The sequence below is a fragment of the Stegastes partitus genome, unplaced genomic scaffold (assembly GCF_000690725.1).
Source record: "Stegastes partitus isolate 25-593 unplaced genomic scaffold, Stegastes_partitus-1.0.2 Scaffold1067, whole genome shotgun sequence".
Taxonomy (NCBI): domain Eukaryota; kingdom Metazoa; phylum Chordata; class Actinopteri; family Pomacentridae; genus Stegastes; species Stegastes partitus.
In genome coordinates, this window is record NW_007578798.1 from 232,354 (window position 1) to 249,341 (window position 16,988).

The 16,988-nt window shown below is 44.2% G+C and overlaps 1 protein-coding gene across 1 annotated transcript in view; it reads left to right on the forward strand.

The window, feature by feature from the left end:
* Nucleotides 1–13,368, forward strand: part of apc2 (APC regulator of WNT signaling pathway 2) — a 38,603-nt gene extending 25,235 nt beyond the window's left edge. Inside the window, exons 8-14 of the mRNA XM_008295676.1 lie at nt 2,909–3,007; nt 4,066–4,465; nt 4,596–4,694; nt 5,067–5,206; nt 5,750–5,944; nt 6,620–6,834; nt 7,633–13,368. Of these exons, the coding sequence (XP_008293898.1) occupies nt 2,909–3,007; nt 4,066–4,465; nt 4,596–4,694; nt 5,067–5,206; nt 5,750–5,944; nt 6,620–6,834; nt 7,633–13,162 (6,678 nt within the window). The 3' untranslated portion in view covers nt 13,163–13,368. The remainder of the gene's footprint in view (nt 1–2,908; nt 3,008–4,065; nt 4,466–4,595; nt 4,695–5,066; nt 5,207–5,749; nt 5,945–6,619; nt 6,835–7,632) is intronic.
* The last annotated feature ends 3,620 nt before the right edge of the window (nt 13,369–16,988 follow it).

The window sequence follows — 16,988 nt, forward strand, 5'->3', positions numbered from 1 at the left end:
ATCATCATGTTCAACATTTTCCAAGTACCAGGGTTTTTGCCATTACTGTAAAAAAAAAAAAACATGGCTCAACATTAGGGATCGACCTATTTGTAGGCTGATGTTTGGCATGTTTCCGATTATTGGTATTATTGTTATTATCGCTTAATACATGAAATGCTCTGATTTGGCTCTGATGCTGATCTCTCCCTACAGTCGCTCTGTGGAATAAGCAATAACATCTTCCTGAAGTAAAATTAACTTTTAATTGACAGACACAGGCCTAACCATCTGTTATCAGCCTTTCTAGATTACTAATAATCAATATTGATATTGGCTCTGAAAATACAATAATAAAAAATAAAAAGACATATTGGTTGATCCATACTCAGCATGCTATAGATATTTCACTTCTTACAGTTTCATAAACCTCCACAAACTCTGCGTCTTTTCCACGCTTTCACTTTGCTGAATGTATCGTCCAACAACTTGCTGACAGTTTGCTCCTCTGTAAACCATTTTTGAGTCATGCTGCAGTTTTCTTTTTGATCCATTATGTATAATTTTTCCTCTCAGCCTCTCTTGTTGTAAACACAGCCTGCAGTTCACCAGAAAACATTCATGTGACTGTTGGCTGCCTCAAACCCAGTTACTTTAACCACACAAGAAGTTTACAGATTGGGAAATTAGTCGTCAATTCTCATTATTAGTAGCTCTATTTAATGAAAAATGTAATTTTACTTTACTTGTACTTCTTAATGTGGCAGGGTGGGGAATATTTTGTACAATCAAACGGTGCTGTAAAACTGAAAAGGGCCAAAATTCATCCATCGATAACTCAAAACACCTACAACAACAAAATCTTTCATATAACCAGAATTGTCGCACCACGACTTCCAAAAAGTTAATGGAGGCTTTAAAAGTCTTTATTTTGTCCAGAATCTGCAACACTAACTGATTTGGTTTTGGTAGGCGTCACAGTGGCTGTGTGCAACATAAAAAACATCTCAGTGTGACCTGAATCATATTCACCCAGGTAGAACAAACACAGTTTCTGATGTTTGTGTTTTGTTGATGGGGGCGCTAGAGGAGAGTCATGGGCTCACTGAACACGTACAGTTATTTTATGTTCTTTGATTACGGAGATTCCTGTGGAGGTGGACGCCCTCTCTCACTGCAGATTAGGTTTCATCCTCCGCTGCTCGCCGTCGTCCATTTTGTCGTTACGTTGCAGCTGCTGGTGTTTAATGGAGGAGGAGGAGGATTTTTGGATCAGAGCCACGGATTCAGTCTGTCCAACAGAACGACAGCAAATATTCAGGTTTTCTTTGTTAAAAGCACCAAAACGCACATCGACGCGCACACACACATATACACACACACACACACACGCACGCACACACACAGTCGCCTCTTTGTCTGCAGACGGTCTTTGGCTCACACACATCACACCCCGAGGCGTTGCCATGGTTACGGGATGGAGGTGTAGGGGGGTGAAAGCTTTGATACGAGTCTCTGAGGGTTTCAGTCTGTGAATCCAAATGAAGCTGTGTGTGTGAGCTTATTCCTGTACATCTGTATTGTTGTGAGGACCAGTGGGAGTTTTAGACGTTCGGAGGACAAACCATCAAAGGTTCAGACCTGGTTTTAGTGTTCAGGGTTAGAGGCCTGGGAAACAACCATCCTATAGCTAGATTCCCAGACTTGGAATGAGACTAGTCCTAGAATAAAAGAAAACTTCAATGAAGATTTCCATTTGAAAAGGTTTTAGTGTAGGACTAGATTAAATCCATGTCTGGGAAACTGATACTTTTAGCTTTACATTTTAACTGCACACTTTCTGCCTTTGTCAGACTGAATATTGGTGAAATGTGCCTTGAAAATAGCCGCAGACGTGTAGAATATTTCACACTGAACAATGTAGACATGAATCAATCAGTGAAAGCAGCGTATACCTTTAAAATAGAAATCTGTAGGTGTGAGCAGTTTCCTCCACCTCAGACACTAAACAGCTGCTGAGGAGTCGGTGAACCTGCATTGATTCAGACTCAGTGTTGGAACGAGGCTCCAAACACAAACAGAAGGTGGGGGGGATCAGAATAGAACTGGGTCAAAGACACCCCCTGCATTCCAACCCACATACTTTCTCTTTTCCCTTTCAGTACGTACTGCAGTGGTCCATAGAGTTTGCACTGATGCATGTAGTAGTATGCATTTGGGGCGAACTGCCTTATGATAAGACTGTGGCATAAGCTTGGAGCATCTCGCTCATATATCTGCTGCAGTCTGCAGTGACAAATTATCTGTCTGTGTGATCTCTGTGGCTCGAACTTGTTACTTGAGTGACACACTGATGTATGAGATGTTCCTTCCGCTGCAGAGGATCGTGGTTCAGAATGGCTGCAAAATGAGAACAGATGTAGTAGAACCTCCTGTTGTTTTTTGTGTTTGACATACTACATATTAGGACATAAAAAATTATTTTATGACATTCTATATAGAGGGCTGCAAGGTGGAGCGATGGTTAGCACTGTTGCCTCGCAGTAAGAAGGTCGCCGGTTCTTTCTGTGTGGAGTTTGCATGTTCTCCCCGTGCATTGTGGGTTCTCTTCGGGTTCTCCAGCTTCCTCCCACGGTCCCAAAAACATGTTGAGGTTAATTAGTGATTCTAAATTGTCCGTAGGTGTGAATGTGAGTGTGCTTGGTTGTCTGTCTCTAAGTGTAGCCCTGTGATAGACTGGTGACCTGTCCAGGGTGGCTCCTGCCTTCACACTAAGTCAGCTGGGATAGACTCCAGCCCCCCGTGACCCTAGTGAGGACTAAGCGGTGTATAGATAATGAATGGATGGCTTCTATATAGAATGGTAGTGTGGGTATTGGAACAAACCCACCATCCTCATGTCGTTGTCTTCTTCTTTCTGTGTATGCAGCTGTCCGGCGCTGAGAAGCCCCCAGCTGGAGAACCAGAGAACAGCAGCTCATCAGCAACTGCAGCAGCAGGAACAGAAGCAGCAGACGGAGGCAGCAAGGTGACAACCAACACACCTTCATCTCATCAACACAATGTGCTGATCACACTGAGAACAGCTGATCAAAGAACCATCATCATGTAAACATATTCTAGTAGACCCCGAAACTAAAATCATAAACCAACTAATGAGCAGAATATGGGTTCTTTAAGTCTCTGCAAGTTGGTTTTCATCGAAGTGAAGTGAAAGCTGTGACCAGCTGGAAGGAAGGAGGCAAATTTAAAAAATGATCTGAAAAATGATCAGCAGGCAAAAAGATTGTTTAAAACAGCCATTTCTCCAGCATTGGGGTTTGGTGAAGACGGGCGCAATGCTGTTTCTATTTACACCAGACCAACACACTTTTATTATGCTAATTCTCACATCTGTGTACTTACAAGCCACATAATCAAAATGTGTCAATGTGTGATGATAAACTCAGAAAATATGTTTGAAGAGAAAGCACAAAGTGTCACAGCTTCCTTTTAACGCACATTAAAATGGCAGTAATTACTGTTACATACTGCTGCAGTATGTGTAAGAAACGCATTTGAATAGTTTGTACTCAGAAAGGTCTGCAAGTGCAACTGTTGCCAACACAGAAATTCATTTTTGGTGCAACAGACAGTATTTTTTCAGCCACACCAGTAGATGGCAGTATTTTAGCTGTTAAAAAAAAAAAAAGAAGGTTAAAAAAAAACAAAACAACTATTGCAGCTTTAGAACAGTTCATTAGAGTTTTTCGTTTTTTTTCCATTTTGAGGTTAATTAGTATGTAAAATTGTTTTTGTCAGAAACTTTGTCATTCAATAGTCAGTAAAGTAATGATTCAAATAACACAAGAGTTGAATATTTCTTGCAAACAGGAAACTGACAAAACTATAATCGAAACATCATGATTCGCTGCAAACTTCTCACTAAGCAGAACCACTAACTGGGCAGAATGAGGGTCATGGTTCTAGTTCAGTTCTGATTGTAGGATTTAGATTCTGTCAGATCCGTCGTCCTTCTACCCAGCTACCCCGACAATAGCTACATCTTCACGTGGAGGTGCATCACACTGTTAACTCCCTCTTCAGGTGGAGATGGTGTTCTGGCTGCTGTCCATGCTGGCTAACAGAGATAAGGAGGAGATGTCCCGCACTCTGCTGGCTCTGTCCAGCTCTCAGGACAGCTGCATCGCCATGAGAAAGTCCGGCTGCGTCCCTCTGCTGGTCCAGATTCTGCATGAAGCTCCAAGCGGAGGAGGTGGGGAGACCTCCACGGGCAGCACTGCGACTGGCTGTAGTCGCGAGGCCAAGTCCAGAGCGAGCGCCGCTCTCCACAACATCATCTACTCCCAGCAGGACGAGGGTCAGGCCCGCCGCGAGATGAGGGTGCTGCACATGCTGGAGCAGGTGCGGACCTACTGCGACAGCGGCTGGGACTGGATCGAGAGCCACGCTGGGACGCCGTCACCCGGAGGAACTAAAACAACAGGTGAGTCTTGAAACCTGACCAAGCCTGAATACTGCAGGCTCTAATTAGTCGCAAATAATTACAGTGTTGTTGTGTGAACCTGCAAAAAGGACTTTTCGGTCTCATTCTTTGTTGTGTGTTTTTTGTGCAGATATTCCTGAACCTGTGGACCCTCAGATTTGTCAGGCTATGTGTGCCATCATGAAACTCTCCTTTGAAGAAGAGTATCGCCGGGCCATGAATGAGCTAGGTGGGTGAGACACAGACAACCAGTTTAATTCGTCACTACTCAGGTACACAGGTACACTTCAGAGGAAATGCTGAGCTGGATACTGCACTGAATTTTCTTTGACAATTTTAGTTCCAGGTTGGATGAAGATTTACATATTTTTTGAAGTACAACAAGTTTTAAAGATTAAATCAGTGGTTTCCAACTATGTTCACCCTCTAGCTCTCCTAGCTTCGTAACTAAGAAATTCTACACTAAAATGCTGCTTAGACATTATTTCTAGAGCTGTTAGGCATTTATCTGATATTACTTGTGTACTTTTACTGTAGTAGGCTTCTGAATGCAATATTTTGAAGCTGAGGTGTCAAGGTGTAAAACTTTGTTTGTTTGCAGGTGGTCTACAGGTGGTGGCGGATCTGATCCACCTGGACCAGGACATGTACGGCATGCAGAATGATCCCATCAACATGGCTCTGCGCCGTTATGCAGGAATGGCCCTCACCAACCTCACCTTTGGGGACGTTGTAAACAAGGTACACACAGACCAGGCAGTTTGTGTGAATCAACTCTTTAACTCACAACAGCACTGATCAGGTTGGACCTGAAACACTTGGCACCAAACCTCCCACGAGAAACAACAGTATGAGTGAAATTTGCTATTTTTCATTTTCTTAAAAGCAGCACAAAAAAATCTGTTCACTACAAAAATAATCAAACCTTAGAACCAGTAGAGAGTTTGAGTTCAGCCTGTAGCTTCATATAAACAATAAACTGTCAGTACTCTAAGTTTAAGATGCTTCAAACTGGATTCATTAAAACAGACTGTTTCTGCCAACCTGAGCTGACAGCAGACTGAAAACATAAGAGAGAAAAATGAAGACCAGATACCTTTAAACAGTCGGAGGGATGAGAAAATACAACTATGTATGAATTGAACAGCTTGTACTGTAAGAAAACAGCAATTATTACATCCCTGTGTAGTAGCAGCATAAGGATCACCAATGACAACAGTGATGTGTGTGTTTGAGTTTTTCTTCTGATGGCAGCCCCACATTAACACACTCCTCCTCCTGCAGGCCACCCTGTGCTCAAAGAAGAGCTGCCTCCAGGCTCTGGTAGCCCAGTTGGCCTCTGACAGCGAGGAGCTCCACCAGGTGGTCTCCAGCATCCTGAGGAACTTGTCCTGGAGGGCCGACATCAGCAGCAAGAGAGTCCTCAGAGACATCGGCTGTGTGTCTGCCCTGATGACATGCGCCCTGCAGGCCACCAAGGTAACCGAAACAAACCAACCCACAGACAATAAGGAGCGACAACAGAGTTAATAAGGGGTCTTTATTTGGGAAGAGATGTGAGAACGGAGAAGTTCTGTGGTAGATCAGTCAGCCACCAGCATTTCTTTTAGTATTTTAGGATCTTCTGGAATGTTTTTAAGAACACCCCCACTTCCCCGGACTGTTTTTTATCTGTGCAATATTTTAGACAATGCTGCTAACTACTTCAGGTGTATAATTTCATATATATATTGTGACTCTCATTTTTATTCTGTTTATATTTTTGCTCCCTATACTATTATACAGCAGCTGTATAATACATCATCATGATTAAAGTTCTGTGTGCGTCATCTCAAAGAAAACCTGTTTCGTAAGTGCTTTAGTAGATGGTAACTGGGCTTGTTTTTTATTCGTAAAGACATTTCACCTTCATCCAAGAGGCTGCCTCAGTTCTAACTGACAGATGGGAAGTTCTAGATATTTATTTATGAACACTTTTGGGTTGCTACTCAGCCAGAACTCACATGTCCACTCTCAAGTCCACTGAGGAAGCCTCTTTGATGAAGATGAAACCCCTTCAACAACTAAAAACAAGTCCAGCTGCTGTAGCACCCAGAGTCACCCTGACCTTGATGACTGATAATCTACAGACATGAACCTGTTTTTGTTGTGCAGGAGTCAACACTGAAGAGTCTTCTGAGTGCTCTGTGGAACCTGTCGGCGCACAGCATCGACAACAAGGTGGCGATCTGCTCGGTGGATGGCGCTCTGGGCTTCTTGGTCAGCACTCTGACGTACCGCTGTCAGACAAACTCACTCGCCATCATCGAGAGCGGCGGAGGGATTCTCCGAAATGTGTCGAGTCTGGTCGCTACACGGGAAGACTACAGGTGGGTTCTTAACAGACATGTTAGTAGATGTCCTCCTGTTTGACCTCAAAAGGTTATTGATTATTTGGCCTTAAAGAAAAAGAAACTAATCAAACTTTGCCCATCGACGAGAAAAATTTAGACAACAATAAAGAAATTGTTTTCTGTTGGTCAAATTGTAATTACTCTTTAATGTCAGCTGGTACTGGCCCATGTTTCATTCTGTCCAGAGTCTCTAGAAGAAGAAACAGCTGATCAGTCATATGATTTCAATGTTCAAAATATGTTATGAAAGCATACCTATGGAAGCAGGGCAGGTTCAGTCAGCAACAGCTGGACATATCCAAAGAACCACAGATTGAACCACAGCAGCCAAAGTCTGAGCAGTAACCATATATCCAGCCACAGCTTTACCAACACAGCTGTATCGCAGATTTTAAGATGAATAATGAGCAATAAATATATCAAGTCTTGCAGCGTCTTTCTGTAGTATCTGCAGTGTGCTTGCCTAAACAGTTGCGTTAGAAATGGATCAACACCAACTGTTTATATGGATCAAAGGAATGAAAAGTAGAATGAAAACAACACAGAAAAAAATTCTCACTGTGACCTTCAGGAGGCTCAGTCAGAAGAAAATCAGAATAAACAATCTAAAAATACTTAAGCTTGTGGAAAAAGGCGAGCAGTGATGCAAAGGATGTATGATATGAAATAAAAATGTGCTAAATCCACAATAGTGACTACAGCTAGTAATCCTTTACTTCAGTTCGATGAAAGAAAGTTATTAAAATACCTTTTGCTTTCTTTGTTCCTTGACAGGCAAATCCTCAGGGACCACAACTGCCTCCAGACGCTGCTGCAGCACCTGCGCTCCCACAGCCTGACCATAGTCAGTAACGCCTGCGGGACTCTCTGGAACCTCTCAGCTAGGAGTCAAAAAGACCAGGAGCTGCTGTGGGACCTCGGGGCAGTTAGCATGCTGCGCAACCTGATCCACTCTAAGCACAAGATGATAGCCATGGGCAGCGCTGCAGCTCTAAGAAACCTCCTCACCAATAGACCCTTGAAATATAAGGATGCTGCTGTCGTATCCCCTGGCTCCTGCATGCCCTCGCTCTATATGAGGAAACAGAAGGCTCTGGAGGCAGAGCTGGATGCCAAACACCTAGCAGAGACTTTTGATACCTTGGAGAAACAGAGCCCCAAGCACCTGACCCTCAACAAGCCACTACGCCACATCGAGAGTCTGGCAAAGGATTACGCATCTGATTCTGGTTGTTTTGATGATGACGAGGCCCCCAATGTCTCCAGCAGCCTGGACACTGGAAGCTTCTCCATGCTGTCCATGTTTCTGACCAACTCTAACTTCCTGCAAAACCAGCCACGTAAGAGGGACAGCGAACCTGAGAGAGATGTAGACCCGCCTCATATGGTCGACAAGAGACACGCTCCTTCTGATGATGTGGTCTCAGCTGCTGCAGAGAAGCTCGCCAAAAAGATTACTAACACGGTTGCAAAGATCGACAGATTGGTGGAGGACATCACCATGCACACGTCGTCTGAGGACAGCTTGAGCCTCAGCTCTGAAGACCACCTGGCAGACTGGCCTTATGGACTGGATGAACTCAATGAAGCCCGGGCGAAGTCTTGCTCCCCCTGCCGTCTGTCCGATACAAGCAGCTTAGCCCACAGAGAACGCCTCAGCAGAGCCCATGCCCTCTTACGCCTCAAAACTGCCCATTCAAGTGTATCAACAGACAGCCTGAACAGTGGCAGCACCAGCGATGGCTACTGTGGCAGCAAAGACCAGATGCGACCTGCTCCAAGAGCTCTAATGATGCAACAACGACCAAACCAGCTCGATCTCAAAGTGGCTCATCAAGAGTATCTTAATGTGAGGCCTGCTGTCCTAAATGAGACAAACCAGCAAGACATCCCAGAGAGAGACTCTGTAGACAACAAAGATGTGAAACCTCTAGAGCTCAGCAACACAGATGCAGAAAAGAACCAAGATCCAGCTGTACAAACACCTGTCAGTGCATCCACCAAGATGTCTTCGGATGTCAGTATGACGTCAATTAAACTGTCTCCTTCTTATCAACAGGTGCCACTTATTCAGAGTGTGGCCAAATTTGGGGTAGCAAAGACAGCCATTAATGTCCAGGCTGCCCAAGCAATGAGGAGGCAGGCATGGGTACCTACTGTGATGACTGGGGGGAGTATAACAAAGTTTTCTCCAATGACTTCCACCAGAAGTCCAACCATCGGCACCATGGAGACGGTCCAGAAGTACTCTGTTGAAAACACTCCTATCTGCTTCTCCCGCTGCAGCTCGCTGTCCTCCCTCTCCTCTGGTGACGGAGCACTGGACGGACAAAGTGAGAACGAGCTGGAGAGTGACTCGTCATTAGAGATAATTGAAGTAGAAGATGGAGAAGTGGTGAAGAGAGTGGAAGAGGATGAAACCTTGGAGGATCTTAGTGACAGCCAGCTGTTGATGACTGACTCCAAAACCTTCCCCAGCAAAGAGACGGATCCCATCGAAATCCCCTGTCCTGCCAAAAGGGAGAAGGTGTTCCTGCGAGGAGCTTCACCAGCCATACTGGAAGACAGATCTCCATCCAGCTCATCTGAGAACTACATCCATGAAACGCCCCTGGTGATGAGTCGTTGTAGCTCCGTCAGTTCACTGGGCAGCTTTGAGTCTCCCTCCATTGCCAGCTCGATCCAAAGTGATCCATGCAGTGAAATGATTGATGGAACAATAAGCCCAAGTGATCTTCCCGACAGTCCGGGACAAACTATGCCTCCTAGTCGCAGTAAAACTCCTTGTTGTGTCGAGCCTAATGGACCAGAACCACAGAGCACAGGGATAGCAGGGCAGTGGGAAAGCAGTCTGCGAAAGTTCATGGAGATTGCAGACTCCAAGGAAAGGTTCAACCTTCCTCCTGACCTGGACACCATGATCTACTTCACTGTGGAAAAGCCTACTGAGAACTTCTCTTGTGCTTCCAGCTTAAGTGCTTTGCCTCTTCATGAGCATTACATACAGAAAGATGTGGAGCTGAAATTAACCCCCCTACTCCAGCAAAATGACAAGAGCATCCCTTTCCCTGATGAAGATGAGCAGGGACTTGACAATGGAGAACGATACAGTGAGGGCAACTCAGACGATGACATTGAAATCTTAAAAGAATGCATCAATTCAGCAATGCCCTCTAAGTTCAGAAAAGTAAGACCTTCACTGATGACCACCATCCCTCCTCATATCCTCAATTCACAGATGCGAAAACCGATACATCTTCCGGTTTACATGATGCTCCCAAATGGCAAAACTCAAATGTGCCCTGGGAGGAGAATCGTCATCCCGCAAAAAGACTTAAAATTTGATGATTCGTCCTTCACAGATTCAGCAGAAGGAACGCCCGTTAACTTCTCCAGCACAACATCGTTAAGCGATGAAACACTTCAGTATCCAGTCAAGGAGAGGGGGGCTAAAGACTGCACGGCTAAAGGCATGAACAAACAGGAGCTGATTGATGATGAAGCGAAAAGGATTGAAGACTTGAGGATATTCTCACACTTTCATAAACCCAACAGGATGAACTACCCACCTGAGATACAAATGAGCCGAACAACGAAACATATCATTCCTACTCAGAGAGTGCTGATGCAGAGCAAAGAGGTAGCTGACAGAGTGGCCAACCAAAAGAATCGTGATCAGTCTCCTAATCAGCAAAAGAGGCGGCAAGGCCCTGTCAGGAAACTGGAGTTGCCTGTCATAAAGCAAAACACAGACGGTAGCCACAGTGTTGGGTCACAGAAAGGAATCTTTCGACAAATGACCCATTCTTCAGAGGACAGTAATGGCTTCTATGATGATGAAAATGAAGAAGTAACAAAGCGAACGAGTAGAAAACAGATCAAGGAAGCGAGCAGAAATACTCTCTCCCGAAGCATGACTAATATTGGCCGGATAGATAATTCCCAAGCGAAGGCCCGAGGGTTTCACAGAATTAAACAGAATCTGATAAAGGATGAATCCTTGGCATGTTACTCACTCAGCTCCTCTCTCAGTTCACTCAGCGATGCCGAGTTTGATGATCATAAATCAAAAGCCCAGCAAATATGGTACAAGAACAGACACAACAAATCTCTGAATATGGCGCAACAAGCAAAGCCTGTGACTATTCACTGCCAGTACGAAGAGCAAAGCTCACCAAGCTCTGTTAGCATGGACTCAGAGGATGACCTGCTTCAGAAATGCATAACGTCTGCCATGCCCAAGCAGAGAAGGAAGATGGCTGCCAGGAAGAAGAAAGAAAACACTCAGAAACAAAAACAAAAGATCTCAGACGGGTGGGACTTGGACGAGGAAATGGATAGTGATGACATGGCGTGGGATAAAGATTCAGACCTCAATAGTGTTGAATGGAGAGCCATACAGGAAGGTGCTAATTGTGTTGTCACTGGGCTGCAGGCATCAAAGTCTCAAGAGCCATCCTCGGAGGAGACAGAGTCCGTCCTGTCATTCATGTCAACATCAAGCTTCACTCCCAAAGAAAGAAAGTTTGCTAAAGACAAAAAGGCAAATAAACCTTTGGACTTTGCACAGCGCAAACCGGTTCCTAACCTACCTGTAGTTTTTAGAGGCAGGACGGTGATCTATACACCGAAAAAAGAGACGGCTCCATCACAAAGACCTCCACCCAGAAAAGTACCAACCAAGACAGATGCTCCAAAGAACCCAAACCTCGCTCAGCACAGATCAAAGAGCCTCCACCGACTTGGCCATCCCCAGGACATAGAGCTGTCTTTGCCAAAGAGGAGCTCTACTCCACCTCCAAGGATACCAAAAAGTTCCTCTTCTGGATCATCGCAGAGCTCCACACCATCCAAACAGTCACAGAAGAAGATAACATCTCCAATTCAGACCAATAAATCTATCCAGAAAAAGAACGCCACACCAGCTAGTAGCCCACCGGCTACTAGTCCCCCTGAAAGAAAGGGACGCTCTCCTGTTGTGAATCAAAATGAAAAATCCCCACCACCTAAGACTCAGAAGTCACCTGTCCGAATCCCTTTTATGCAAAATTCAGTTAGGCAGCCAAGACCTCTGTCACCCCTGGTAACTAACCAAACAACCAGACAACCAAATCAGGCCAGCGGGAAAAGGGGGCTACCAGCCAATCGATTCGACCTGGTCAGGATGACATCGGTCCATTCCAGTGGGGGTGAGTCGGACCGCAGTGGATTCTTGAGACAGCTGACTTTTATTAAGGAATCAAAGACTGTGCTGAGACGTGACAGCGCTGCTCGCAACACACCTGGATCTCAGAACGGATCCCCCCGCAGAGCAGTTCCTGGAGCTGCAGCCGTCTTCCTCTGCTCCTCACGCTGTCAGGAATTGAAGGCCGCTGTGCAACCCCCACGAAGGGTGCAAGTAAAAGATCCAGCACCAGCCCAGCGAGTCCAGAAGTCAAACCCTGGCCTTCAGAAGCAGACTACCACCCTGTCAAGAGCCACATCCAGTGAAAGGGACCTTTCTACAAGACGCCCAGCCAGGAGAACAAGCTCCGAAAGCCCCTGCAGGGTTGCCCAGCGAAATGGGCCTGGCAGACTGTCTGGAGTCAGGCAGCAACAAGACAAAGACACCTTTAAGCGTCATGCCTCATCGCCAAGCATCAACATACTTAGCCGAGTGACCAGCCGTTCTTCACTGCGCTCTTCATCGTCTGATTCAAGTGGAAGAGCAAAGAGCGAGGATGAGACAAAAAAGAGAGGGCAGAGAGCTGCATCTCGGCTGAATGACGGAGTCACCTGGAGACGCATCAGGGATGAAGATGTACCTCAGATCTTGAAAAGCACTCTGCCAGCCAATGCATTACCTCTGGTGCCTTCTCCTGACGGGGAAAAGCCAAAGCTACCAGCTCTTCCAGGAAAACTGCCAACCATTTTACTTGCATCTCGTAAGACAAGCGACGCGACAGTCCAGACTGAAGATTTTCCAAATAACAAGACCAACTCGAGCACCTCTCCGACAGTTGAAGCAACTTCGGTGATTTCTGAGGATGTAACAAGACTGGCCCTCCTCAGGAAGTTCAGCGCCACCTCTGGAAGTAACCTGCAGGATGGAGATTCAGAGGGCTCACTGAAGAGCACCGTCTCAACAGGAACGTCAGACAGCCACGTGGGCGGAGTCGTCACCTTCCGCCAAGGATCCCCGAGCAAGGCAGCTCGAGTCACTCCGTTTAACTACATCCCCAGCCCAATGGCCTGCTGCCTGCAAGACACACAATGTCAAGCAGCTCCAATCAGCGAAAAGTCGGGGGGGAAAGGTGAGTCGTAGGGCGTTTGGACTACAGCTCGACTCCTGAATAAAAACTCAGCACTCAGATGGACAGATGTGAAGCGTGCTGGTCCCTATACCTCGGGTATTGACCCTTTACTTACCCCGTTCAAGTTTTCCTCTCTGAACGATTGATCACAGCTTCCACCTCCCATTCATACAGAGTTGGATGTATGTATTGAGATATGAATGGACCACCAGATGCACTACAGAGAGAAATCTCCCATGAGAAGGAATAAGTGCATCTTTTTGTACTTTTTTTGTATTTGCCTGTTAGAAATGTAGTGAAAACATAAAGACAATGATTTCAGCACATCAGTCACCATCAGTCTCTGGAACACAATCGATTAAAAGAACAATCTTATGCAAACTTTTGAATGATAACTCAGCTGGACTTCCACCTGAAAAGGTACAAACTGTGGCGGACTGTTGACAAACACTCTGACATGTAAAGTATTTTTTACATAAAATACATCAATGCTTTGAGCCCTTGCTTCACCACTCAGCTGAATAAGATGTTTCCTGTTGCAGCCCAGTAGGTTAGGGGGACACATCTGTGATGGAACATTACTTTAAGCTATTATCCCAGGCCACGTTTATTCCAGTTATCAGTCTATCAACACTCCAGCTGTAGACGCCTGGTTTTATTTTCACTTCACTGATATGTGGAAACATACTTTTTGGAGGTTTTTCTGAGAGCACAACATTGTGTTTTGCGTGACTTTTTTTGAAATGTATGCTGCATACATACAACATATGGCAATGGGTAAAATTTAACTCCTTTCAGAGCCTGGTGCCGTGTTTTTTGGAGTACAGAAATTACTGCATTTGAGGGACTAACCCCTACCTTGAGGAACTGAAGTGGGGAGTGTGGATAAAATCTAGCACCATATATGAGCCAAAAATTATTCAAACTCCCAGTGGAGGCCTGCAACAAGGTTGTTAGCAATTAAACGAACCATTTGATTGCTATGGTGGCTAATAAAGGTGTTGCCAGTGAGGAAATTCATACTTAACTGTATTATTTAATGTCACCATATCAGTATACACTCACTGAGTACTTTCTTGTCCAACTCATTGCCTCTGTTGCCACAAATTCTACCGATACTGTTTTTTCAGGTCTACTGATTCTAACCGACAACTGATGTGTATTTACAGCTAAAATGAAAATCTTGGTGTTGAAACTTAAAACAGCACAAAGTTAGACGTAGCATTTATTTATAATTTACACATTTAATTGAGAGAACTTTTCAATGTTTTACCTTCAGTGTCGATTGGCATTACTTGTGACGTGTAACCAGTCAGGCAGAGTTGTGGGCGGGACATTGCTTGTAGCTGCTCCATGTGGGCCAAAGGAACACATTTTTAAATTAATTTATTTTATTGGGAATCAGTTTTAAAACAAACAAAACAAAACAGTGCTGAAAAATTCGGACTATTGGAACCTGATAATCAGCTAGGCCCCGTGAATAATAAAGTAAAATATCACCTTTTTGACATCGTCTTTTAAAATGTAAAAGCTTTATAGAAGTAAAATTTATGGCATCATGGCTGTTGTATTAGATTGTTGTGACAGATGAGTGTATATTGCGATTGAGCAAATTTTCTGTAAAGACAATTACTAAATACCAGGTAAATCAACTTAAGAATCAATTCAGTTCCCTTAAAACTTAGTATTAAAGTGTGAGATCCGAACACTGCAGTGACCCGATTACAAACACAAAGTTGTGCTTCATCACAAATGTTCCCTCCGTTTTCCATCCCAGAACGTATGATCCTGTCAGCTGACTCTGCTCTCTTCACTCTCTGCTGTGTCTTAACCAGTATTGTAAATAACATGCAGATATACAGAAGCTTCCGGTGGGCAGAAGAAGCCTGACAGCATGCTAATATATTCACTGACTGTATACACACACACACACCTGTTAACATTGTGGACGCTGGATAATGTTGTTATTCAGCGGTGAAATACTTTCTAAAGCCCGACGACAGCGTTTCTGTGTTCCTGTGCTGCATAAAGATATAACGTGTCAGCGTAGACGAACAAACGCGCCTCTCTCTGGTAATTACTCTGTGTTCGCTGCTAGATTCAGGTTCTGTTTGCTGTCGAGTACTTCTAAAAGATCAGGTCGGGCTTCGAGTGGACGGACTCGCAGGAGTCAAGTCTCTATAACGTGTTAATATCTGCTTAACTGTGTTGCTGTAAAAGTAGTGATAGGTGGAGAAGAACATAAAGACGATGAATATTCTCTGTAGTTGTACCATCACTCTTCCATGTGAGCTGGATGGAACCAAACTTCATCTACATCAAGGGGCTGTTTATTTCTAAAAAAAAAAACAAAAAAAAGAAAAAAACCTTCCTCCTGTTCTCCCAAAGCATGTTTAAATAAAAACCCCAGTAGCTTCTGAGCCTTCTCAAGTCCCAAACAGCTATTTAAACATTTCAAAGTGATAACACGACCGAGATCTGTCTTTGAGTATCAGACATTCGATTGCTGTATTTGGGCTCAAACGAGGGTTGATTCAAGGAGCAAAGAAGTAGAACGTCTGCAGGAAATCCGTGCACAGATTGTGTCAACGTCGTGGGTCCACAAAGACACTGAGGAGACTCTTAGACAGGATCACTGATGGAGCTCGTTGTGTTTTCTTAAGATGCGACGCACTCAGTCACCGCACATGAACAGTCATCTGGCAAATCACTATTTAATCATTTTTATTTATAAAACGTCAAACATTTTGTGTTTCCAGCTTTTAAAATGTAAAACATCCTTTGGTTTACATGGCAGTAAACAGATTTAAAGCAGAAAACTGTCACATAGTTAGACATTTACGATCAAGAGTTAATTAACTTCTGCACATTTTTTTCAACCACTATCAACAGAGCACAGCGATTTGTCAAATTAAATCATGTTATTTTGTTTCTGCACATGGAAAGCGAACCTTTTACAGCGTGAAAGTTTCTTCTAGTCAAAAAAAATCATCAAAACTCAAGTCTTGAGAGTCCTGTAAACGGGTCTCTGAAAGATTTAGAGCAACACCATCAGTCCTTCATACATTAAATCGTGGTTTTAAACATTAATTTGAGGCATTCTTCTTGAAGAAATGTCAAACATTTTGTGGTTCCAGCTTCTTAAGTGTAAAAAAAAAAGCTTGATAACGAACTGAATAATCAACAAAACAAAACACTTCATGACGTCACCTTTGTTTCAGGGAAGCCGTGACGGACATTTTTTACTGTTTTATGATGTAGAGCAAATTATTAATTGAGAAAATAAGTGTCATATTAATCAATAATGAATGTAACTGTTATTTAGCCGTAGAATGGAATCGAACAAGGACACCTGCTCTGAGCTCCTGCTACATTTCAGCTGTTTCATGATCTGAAATTGTCTCAGAGCACCGACTGGGAAAGTTCTGAGCCCACAGCTGTAGACTGAAGGTGGATTCACAAACCGCAGCTGAGTGTTTGACGCAGAAAAGACAGATTTAAGGCGGAGAATCACTTTAGCAGCCCCTCCAGATTAAACGTGATGAAAACTGTGTGAATGAGACGAGCGGGGAATTCATTAAAGACGGTCCTGGAAGTTTGTCGCCATCACTGTGGGCGGCCTCGTTCCCGCCCGGCTGGAGTCTGAGGAGCAGGAACGAGGCCGCCGAGGCGTCATGTGAAATAGGAGAAACAACAGACGTGTGTCATTATAAATGTTTTCATCCAATAAAAAGTGACGTGTTTCCTTAAACCGCGGAGTCGACTCTCCTTCATACAGACAGAATTAATAGATCATCAATCAGTGTGGTGCTTTTATTTGTAAAGGTGATTTTATTT